We start from the raw sequence: 11,089 nt of genomic DNA on the forward strand, positions 1-11,089 counted from the left end.
TTTATTGGTTAAATATTTATAAAAAATATTTGGCATGCAACTTAAAGTTTTTTATATATACAAAAATGAGGGAATATTTCTAAAGAATTTTTTTCGCAAAAAAAAGCATTTCGAAAAAAGTGAGGATTACGCCCTTTTGATTTTTGACCCTTTGACATGATTTTTCGCTTAAATTCGCACTGCAATAATGCTTGCAATTTTAATATATATTTAATATACATAAAAATCATTTTGGCAGTAATTTTCAATTCTAAATAATAATGCATAATATTTTTTTCTAGTATAACATAAATTTTACTGAATTTTAGGTAGAAAAGTTCAATTAAGCGAATGATTAAAACACTTAACCAAAAATAATGGTACTTACGTTAAATTCTGACATTCACAGTGGATTTTCAAGAAAATTCCACCCGTAAGTTGCATTTTGATTAGAAATGAGAATTTAGTCAATGATTTTTAGGTTATTACTTTAGTTTTAAATATGTGAAAAGATTTGGGTGCATTCAAGAATTTTTCTTCACATACCTTAATATACATGTATATTAATTCTACAAGATGAAGGTATATTAAATTTAATTTACCGTATATGCAACTGATTTTACTTACATGTATATTAAGTTTCAATCAGATTTTTCTAACCGTGCGAACTGAATTAATATAACCAAATAATTTATCCTTTTTGGTCTAAAATTCAACTACTTGTTTAAAGTTGAACTATTTTTTTTTAAATTTATTTTTTTTGGCTTGCAATAGATTTCTTTGGTTTAAAATTTAACTATTTTCTTAACATTTTTTTTCGTTCAAAATTATCGTTTTTCTTAACTGAAAATTTGACTATTACATTTCTAATCAGGAATTTGTCTTTTTTTAGTTGAAGATTCAACTGTTTGCTCAAACATTTATCTTTTGAGTTGAAAATTCGTACTTTTTAATATATAAACCTAATCTTCTTAGTTAAGAATACATAGCTTTCTCGTTTGAAGTTCATCTATTTTGTTCAATATTTTACTATTTATTTTAATTTCATATCTTTTGATTTAATTCAACTTTTTTTATTTAAATTAATATTGTTCATGGATAAAATATCATCAATTACACTTCTTGTTGTAAATTCATTTTTTGATTGAAAATTCAATTAACTGGTTGAAAGTTTAACTACTTTTTTAAAAATCCATTTTTTTAGTTTGTTAAAAATTTAATTTTATTGTTTGAGAGTTAATTTTTTTACTGAAAAATGAACTACTCTATTTTTGATTGTAAATCAATCTTTTTCAGGTAAAAATTCAACCATTTGGTTGAAATTTGATCTATTTAGTAGAAAATTAATTGCCTTGGTTAAAAACGTAATTGTTTAGTTCAAATTTAATGTGTTTTTGTGTAGGACTGCACTATTTATTTGAAAATTCGTCTTCTTTGGTAGAATATAACTGTTCTTAATTTCAAATTAAAATACTTTTTGCTTGAAATGTCAAGTATTATAAGTTTCGTTGAGAACGTTGAAAGGTTGAAAATTAACTTTTTTGGTTGAAAAATCTTATTTTCGGGTTGAAAATTGAATGTTTTTGAATAAAAATTTAACTATTTTAGTAGAAAATTTAAGTATTTATTTTAAAATACAACTATTTGGTTAAAAACATTCAACTATTAAATTTAAAAATTAATTAATTAGTAGTAAATTTACCTTTTTTAATTCATGATAGAGGGTGGAAAATTTAACTGTATTTTGAATATTCTTTTTTTTTGTTATTGAAAATTCATCTTCTGGGGTAAAAAATGAATCCCTTTTTTTAAATTCATTTTATTGGTTGTCGATTCAACTAATTTCTTGTTAAAAATTCCGTCTTTTTTCGTTCAATTTAAGTGATAGAAAGTTGGTTTTCTTTCGTTGAAAGTTAGTTTTCAAACTGTTTGAAAATTCATATCTTTGCAGGTTTAAAATTTAAATATCTTGTCGAGCCATCTTTTTTGGTCGAAAATTTAACTATTTGGTTGAAAATTCATCGTTTTGGATTAAAAATACATCCTTTATGATAGAAAAGACTTCTTTCTTGATTGAAAATTTATATTTGTTTCTTTTGATCTAAAATTTAAATCTTGTTTCGTTTAAATAAGAAATATTAAATCTTCCTTTGAGAATTTATATTTTTTGTTTGGGAACTGATCTGAAAAGTTTGATAGAAATTGTTTTACTCTCTTGAGCAATAAATCTTTTTCGTTTGAAAAATCTTTTTTTAAATAGAAAAGTAATCTTTTTTAGGTAAAAAGGCAACTATTTAGATGAATCTTAAAAAAATTGAATTTTCAACAAAAGAGAATTTCTTACTGAAAAAGGTGACCGTTTAACAAAATAGTTACATTTTCAACCAAATAATAAAATTTTCAACCAAACACTAGAATTTTTTACCAAAAGTGATGAATCCCGCGTTAAAAATATAATAGTAGACTTTTGAAACAAAAGTCATCATCCTAGTTATTAATTTATCTCTTTTGTTGAAATTGTAATTATTGTGTTGAAAATTCGTGTTCTTTTAATTGAAAATTAATTTCTTAACTCAGAATGAAAACATTCTATTTTTGTTAAAAAATGATAATTTTATTGAAAATCGATCATTTGTAGTTGAAAATTCATGTATTTTGTTAAAAAATCGTATTTTTTGGTCGAAAATTAATCTTTTTGATTAAAAATGCAAGACTTTAGGTCTAAATTAATCTGCTTTAGTTGAGGATTCAACAATTTAGTAGGAAAGTAAACTATTCAGTTGAAAATTAACTTTTTCTCGTCCAAATTCATATATTTGCGTTGAAAATTCTACTGTTTTGTGAATAAATGGTCCTTTTGACTTTAAAATTCAATAATTTTGCTAAAAATTTAATTATTTGACTGAAAATTTATCTTGTTTAGTTGAAGATTCAACTAAATAGTTGAAAAATGTAATGCTTAACCAACAAAAAAATTAGTTTTTATCAAAATTCGACAAAAGAGATGAATTTTCAACTAAAATCATAAATCTTAAAAAATTGAATTTTCAACAAAAGAGTTCAACCAAAAGATGATTTTTTGAATCAGAAGATTAATTTTATAAAAATGGAGTATTTACAATTTCAACCAAGGGAATTAGTCTACAAAAAAAATAATGTTTAACAAAGTGCTTCAACTGTCAACTACATAGCTGAATTTCTTACCAAAGAAGATAACTGTCCAACAAAATAGGATTATTTTCAAGAAAGTAACCAAATTTTCAAACAAATACTAGAATTTTTAACTAAATGAGATGAATTTAAAAGCAAAAAATATAATAGTAGGCTTTTCAAACAAAACTAGTTTATTTTCCTTTTCAGGTTCTATTAACTTAGTTTGCATTCAAGTGAAAAAACGAGAAAAAAGGGAAAAAACTCGGTTATCAGCCGTAGATTTTATCATGCCTCCCCTTCTCTCAAAATGATAACGTAATTTATGGACAATCCCTTAGCTATAATCAAGTCAATTCAACCAAGTAAACTTAATGTTTATTAACTATATTCTTGAAGCTATTTTCATATAATTACACTTGTAAAGCCCTAACGTAAAAAATAAAAAACTTATTGGTTTAATTATCCCGTCAAACGAGGTAATTTCCGACACGTGGGTTAAAATTGGACAATCCCATATTCATAGTTTAAATCACTTCAGGGAATTCGAACCAGTATCTGGAAACAGTTAAAGCCTTCAACTGGTTCTAGAATCTGGTTAAAACCCCTTCTTAAGTAATTTAAACTATCAATTTAGAAACGTCCGAATTTACCCCACGCGTCCGAAATTACCCCATTCGGTGGTGAAAAATTCTCTTAATTTGATTGCGTCAGATAATTATTTTTTATACAGAAACGAGACGTCGTTGGTATCCTTACGACTTCTGGATGGAACTCACCGAATTTCAACTGCCTATATAAGTCAGAATTACACTCTCCAAGCAGAGATCTCACGACCGGATGGTAAATTAATTTTTTTTTATTATACACTCCCATATCAAAGATATTTATGCCCTTATCTTAGCATTCAGTATAAAATATTTACATGTCCACGATCCTTATATAGCTTCAACCGTAACATAAAAGATTCACTTTTTTCTTTTAGTCCTTAAACCAGCAGCACTTTGAAATCTTATACTCTCTTCCAGTTTTATATAAATATTCATATATGAAAACGCAAATAATTATTAATTTTATATATTCATTTTTTATATGCTAAATAAATAATTGAGAACTCTAACTGTAGTTGCCATAATTAACATCAATCCTAATGGTATGTTGTTTGGAAGCATTATAGACAAAAAATGTTAATTCTCTCTAATCTCTGATTATTATATAGCTCTGGACAATTTTTTTATACTTCTTCTAGAGAGTAATTTTATGTTGAGAGTATACAATATTCTTCTACTTATGTTACAGGAATGCATGGAATCAGAGTCAAGAATTGTTTCGCTTTCAACAAGAAGAATGATTCTCTAAGCCTAATAGATGATAAGGGGTAAGTCCAATTTATAACATGTTTTTACTCAAAGTACCAATCAAAAAAATTATACACAAGAAAAAAATAGTTTTCATTTTAAGGAAAAAAACGGCGTCGAAAAACTTTCTAAAAACAAAATTGAATCACAACTGGTTCATTTAGTTTAGAAGAATAGACACATGAAGGGTGTCGTGGCAAAACCATTTGAGTCGATCGGAACAAATTTTTCAGGAGAGAGAGAAAAAATTTTTTTATCGAATTCTCAAAAGAAGAAGAAAATACATTCGAGATTTGAGCGATTTTCCACAGATTTTTTTTAATTGTTTAGATCCCAATTAACATCAAACATAGGCTTGAAACATCTTAAACACATCACGAGACAAATAGAAGACTGAAAAGTGAAAAATTAAATCGAAATTAATCGTTTCTTTAAAAAAATTAATTTTACAATACTATAGTATTATTTTTATTTGAAAAATATTTATTTTTTGTATTTTGTAACTATTTAGTATAACAACGGATTATAATTGAATACAATAATTTAAATTTTCGTATAATAGATCACATTTTATCGAGATAAAAACAAACTTCCGGATCGAATTTGGATATATCCTTTCACCGCAATGTCCGGTTGTATTTTAGAGAGTTCTTAAGCCAATAAAACGTTTTTCAAAAAAATGGTACTTACATGGTTTTACCGTGACACCCTTCGCATTCAAAGATATTTAATTGTTTTTATTTTTGCATTGCTCAATGGGGGCCTTCCATAATCTACGTTACCCATTGGGGGGTCTGATATTATATTTTTAACTAGAATTCATTTTGTTTAGTTAAGAATTCTGGTATTTGGTTAAAAATGTTGTTATTTTGTTCAAAATTAAACTAACACATTTTGTTAAAAAAAGTAATCTTTTTAACAGAATTCAGCTACTTGGTTGAAAGTTGAACTACTTTTTTAACAATTCATTTTCTTTGGTTGTAGATTCATTTCAATTATTGAAAATCTAAGTATTCCATTTTTAGAAAATTAATCATCTGGGTCAAAATATCATCTTTTGGGTTGGGCCTTTTGTTGAAAATTCGTTTTTTTTCTTCAATTTATCGTTTTAGTTGAAAATTCATCTCTTTTGCCGAAAATGTAACTCTCTATTTGGGTTGCAAATTCAACTATTTTGGCAAAAAAAATCATTTGGTTATTAATTACATTATTTGGTTCAATGTTACATTACATTTTTTTATTTTAAAAAACAACATATTTTTGGGTAGAAAATGCTACCGTTTTGTAAATAACTCGTCTATTTGGCTTTGAAATTCAATGCTTTTGTTGAAAATTAATATATTTTATTGAAAATTCATCCAATTTTTTTAAGATTCAGTTTCTTGGTTGAAGATTTAACTATCTTATTTGAAAAAAGCTAATTTTCCGGGTGAAAGAATCATTTAATGGGTTTAATTCTTTTGTTAAAAATTTAATTCCTCTAATATTTGTCATTTTTTAGTTGAAAATGCATCTTTTCCATTGAAAATGTAAATATTTTATGGAAATTTCGTTGTTTTTTTTCTTGCGAATTAATTTTTTTAACTAGCAATGTAACTATTCCAGTTTTAATAAAAAATTTATATTTTTATTTAAAAATGATATTTTATAGTTGAACATTTTAATAATTTGTTCAACAAATTTCTTTTTAGGTTGAAAATTAATCCCTTTTCATGAAAAATACAACTGTTTAATTTTAAATTAATCTGGTCTAGTTGAGGATTCATCAGTTTGTTAAAAAAATAAACTATTCAGATGAAGATAACTTTTTTTGTTAAAAAGTAAACTATTTTTAGAAAACTTTAGATGTTTGGTAAAGAAGTAATTTGTTTATTTAAAAATCATGTCTTATGGTTGGAAATGATATCGTTTTGTAGCTAATTCGTCCTTTTTTCTTTAAAATTCAATTATATTATTGAAAATTTAATGATTTGATTACAAATTCATCCTTTTTAGTTTACAATTCAACTATACTTGGTTGAAAGTTAAACTAGTTTGTGAAAAATTCCTTTTTTTAAGATTCACATCCTTGCTTGAAGATTTAACTATTACATTTTTTAAATTGATTCTTCTGGGTTTAAAAGTCATCTTTTTTATTCCTTTTTTTGTTCTTGAGAAATCATGTTTTAACAATGTAACTGTTTCCGTTTTTGTTAAAAATTGATCTTTTCTGGTTAAAAATTCACATATTTTGTTTAAAATGCACCATTTTAGGCACAAAATTAATCTTTTTGGTTGAAAATGTATTCCTTTTGTTTAACAACGCAACTTTTTGGGTCTTAATTATTAATCTGTTTTGTTGAGGATTCAACAATTTCGTAGACAAATATAGTATTCGCTTGAGAATTAAATTTGGTATTAAAAATTAAACTATTTTTATTAAATCAAAATTTTAGGGAAAAAAAACAAATTTTTTCTTTAAAGAATTATATCTTTGAGTTAAAAATTCAAGCACTTTGTAAATAATTCGCACTTTTAGATTTAAGATTCGACAATTTTGTTCAGAATTAATTAATATTGTTGAAAATTCGTGTTTTTGGTACAGTGTTTATCATCTTGCTAGAAAAATCTTCTTTTTGGTTGAAAATTTAAATTACTTTACTCTTTTGGTATAAGAAAATTTATTTTCCGGATTAAAAAATATACTTTTGAGTTGAACGCTTTTGTTAGAAAATAATTTTTCTACAATTTATCATTTTAGTTTAAAATTCACCTCTTTTTTCGATGATATAAACGGTTTATGGAAAATTGAATTTTCCAAAAAATATTTACATCATCAAAAATAACGGATTTCAAAATTTTTTTTTTGTTTTGTCTTATTTTAGAAATAATTTCTCCATCTAACAATGTAACTATTTCATTTTTGGTTGAATATTCATATCTTTTGTTTAAAAAAAGTATCTTCTTAGCTTTTAGCCCGAAATGTTATCTTCTTGGCTTAAATGTATCTTTTTCGCTTAAAAATGCAACCGTTTGAGTCTACATTAATTTGGTTTGGTTCATTATTTATCAATTTGGTATAAAATTCAACTATTCGATTGAAAATTAACTTTTTTGTTACAAAATCATATTTTTAGATCGTAAATTCTAACGGTTTATAGATACTTCTTCCTTTTAATTTTAAAATTCAGTAGTTTTGTTAAAAATTCATATATTTTTTTGAAAATTTGTATCTTTTAGTAGAAAATAATTCTTCTTGCTGGAAAATTAATGTTTTTGGTTGATAATTTCACTATTTGATTATATGTGAATATTTCTTTATTTGATAATTTAACCACTTGGTTGAAAGTTTAATTATTGCTTTGAAAAATCATATTTTTAAGATTCATCTCCTCGGTTGAAGATTTAACTATTCCATTTTTATAAAATTAATCTTCCCGGTTAAAAAATCATCTTTTGGGTTGAATTTTTTGGTTGAAAATTCATAATTTTATTTGAAAATTCGTTTCTTTTTGGTTGAGAATTAGCTTTTGCAACTAACCATTTAACTATTCCATTATTTATTGAAAATTAATCCTTTCTAGTAGAAATTTAATGTATTTTGTTAAAAAAAATGGTCTTTCTTGTTCGAATATTAATCTCCTTGGTTGATAAGTCATCCTTTTCGATTAAAAATGCTACTGTTTGGGTCTAAATTAATCTGGTTTGATTGAGGATTCAAAATTTTTGTATAAAATTAAACGATACGTTTGTAAATTAAGTTTTTTTTTTCATTCATATTTTTGGTTCAAATTTAATTATTGCTCTGAAAATTAAAATTTTTTTAATCCGGCGGTATGACCTAAAAACTCAACACTTTGAGCTTTTTTCCTATTTTTTCGTTTTTTATTACCTTTTTAATTACTATTTTTTATCAAAGATTCGTCAGTTTGGCTACGTTACTTTTTTTGGGAAGGGGGATTTAAGAAAAAACTATGGTTTTCAACTATGGTGGGGGGGGGGGGTAAAAATACCAAAACATTTGTAATTTAATTTATGGAAGACCCCTTACAGAAAAAATTTCTATAGTTCAAAATGAGTTTGCAAGACACTAAGCTGAAAAAATTTTAATCTTAGTTTTTTTCTGTGTAATAAAACTTTTTGGGTGGCTATATCAGATGTTTTCTCGTTCTGCATGTTAAAGGTGTCCCGTGACAGAAAAAAACAGCAAAAAAACAGTAATGTCAAAATTCGTTTATGATCGGAACACTGGTTTTGCGGAGGCAACATTGTTTGAAATGTTCCGATTTCCAGATAGCGGAACGCAAGTGCATTTTCAATGCGACATTGCCGTCTGTAAAGGTAAGATTTTCTTGAGGCATAAATAAAACTTGTTTATAGAGTTCCGGAATTTTTAGCCAGATTGTAATCGTATATGCGCTACAGCAGGCATGAAACATTGCATTGTCAATTAGTAATATAAAAATATAAAAAATGTTACTATGTTTCAAATTTTCAAAATGTACTATTTAATCACTTTAAATGATAATAATCATTTGATAGGCATGTCTTTATTTTTCAATCAAATGTTTCTATTTTTTACATACTAATGTCAAAATTTAAAAGTTCATATATTTTTTTAGAAAACTGAACAATTTTGTTAAAAAGTAAATATTTTTGGTTGAAAATTCACATGAGTCTATAGTTTAGGTGGAATTATCCACCATAATTTTATGTAATCCAGAGTAATCCTATGCAGTCAGGAGTAATCTCAGGTAAACCAGCGTAATCCACCTCTGCTAGACTGCACTAGTTGTTTCCTCCTCGTAAACAATATATTTAACGCAAAGGCGACGGAGCCCTAGAGGCCATTGGGGGCAATGCCCCCTGAGAAATTGCCCAGAGAGGGGTAAATTATTAATTTGTCTTTCTCTGAAATTGAATAATTAAATTCATCAGATCGTTTGAATTTTTCCAAAAATCGACCTGAAATATTTGGAAAATGATTCATGTCTGTGAAATCTTCTTAATATATCCGAAATCTTTGCCAAATATTTGAATTATTTGTAAAATATTTGAAATCTTTGGGAAGTCATTGAAATATTTGTCAAATTTTTGAAATCTTTAAAATCTTTGGGAAATCATTGAAATATTTGTGGAATATTTGAAATATTTGGAAATTTTCGTGAAAGTGTTGAAATATTTGGGAAATCATTGCAATCTTTGAGAAAACATTGAAGTCCGTGATTGAAGTCTTTGGAAAAACACTGAATTCTTTATGAAATCTTCTTAATCTATCCGAAATCTTTACCAAATACTTGAAATCTTTGAAAAATCTTTGAAATCTTTGCGAAATATTTCAAATATTTGTAAATGTTGAAATCTTCTGATAATCATTTAAATCTTTTTGAACTCTTTTAAATCTGTTTGATTTTTTTACAAAACATTTTAAATATTTTCGAAATATTTAGCAAATCATTCAAAAGTCCTTGAAATGTTTTAAATCTAATCAAAATCTTTGCGAAACCATAAAAATCTTTGTGATATCTTTGGGAAATCATTGCACTCTTTGTGAAATATTTGGAAATCTTTCCGAAATATTTCAAATATTTTATAAGTATTTGATCATATTTTTTAATTGATTGAAATCTTTATGAAATTTTTTTAATCTATCTGAAATCTTTACGAAATATTTGAAATCTTTGTGTAATCTTTGAAAAATATTGTTGAAATATTTATAAAATATTAATTTTTTTTTAATATTTAGTATATTTTTTTAATTGTTGAATTCCTTGGAAAATCATTGAAGTTTTTGTGAAATCTTTTTAAACTTTTCGATTTTTTTTGCGAAACATTTGAAATCTTTGTAAAATTTTTCTGAAATCTTTGGAAATCTTCGAAATGTTTTTGAAACATTTGTGAACTTATTGAAACCTTTGAGAAATAATTTATGCCTTTTGTGATTTTTTTTAATCTATCCAAAATCTTTGTGAAATCTTTTAATACTATCTGAAATCTTTGTGAAATGCTTAGAAAATCATGGGTATCGGTGAAATATGCGAAATATTTTTGAAATATTTGATTATATGCGAAATTCTTTAAATATTTGCAAAACATTTCAAACCTTCGCGAAATTATTGAGATCCTTGTGAAATCTTTAGATATATTTAAAATACTTTTGAATTGTTTGTGAAATTATTGAAATCTTTATTAAATAATTGGAAAATAATGCATGCCTTTGTGAAACCTTTTAAATCCATCCGAAATCTTTGTGAAATATTTGCGAAATATTTGAAATATTTTTGAAATATTTGTAAAATGATTGAAATCTTTGTGAAATATTTGTGAAATTATTGAAATCGTTGTATAATCATGGAAATCTTTGAAATTTATCCGAAATCTTTTTTATCTTTGTGAAATCTCTGAGAAACCATTTAAGTGTTTGTGAAATCTTTGTAAAAATTTTCTCAAATCTTCAGAAATCTGCGAAATATTAAAAATATTTTTTTAGTATTTTATAATATTTGTGAAATAATTAAAATAATTATTGGTAGAGCAGGTCCCCTTATCAGAAGTAAAAATATATCAAATAAAGCTAAAATGGCAATACATAATTCTATATTTGTACCGACTGTACTATACGG

The 11,089-nt window shown here is 25.2% G+C and overlaps 1 protein-coding gene across 1 annotated transcript in view; it reads left to right on the top strand.

Moving 5' to 3' along the window:
• The window catches only part of LOC117176254, a 77,368-nt gene that overhangs the window by 45,372 nt on the left and 20,907 nt on the right, over nt 1-11,089 (top strand). Inside the window, exons 4-6 of the mRNA XM_033366411.1 lie at nt 3,863-3,972; nt 4,429-4,507; nt 8,650-8,807. Coding sequence (XP_033222302.1) covers nt 3,863-3,972; nt 4,429-4,507; nt 8,650-8,807 — 347 coding nt within the window. The remainder of the gene's footprint in view (nt 1-3,862; nt 3,973-4,428; nt 4,508-8,649; nt 8,808-11,089) is intronic.

The sequence above is a fragment of the Belonocnema kinseyi genome, chromosome 7 (genome assembly GCF_010883055.1).
Source record: "Belonocnema kinseyi isolate 2016_QV_RU_SX_M_011 chromosome 7, B_treatae_v1, whole genome shotgun sequence".
NCBI classification, from domain to species: Eukaryota; Metazoa; Arthropoda; class Insecta; order Hymenoptera; family Cynipidae; genus Belonocnema; species Belonocnema kinseyi.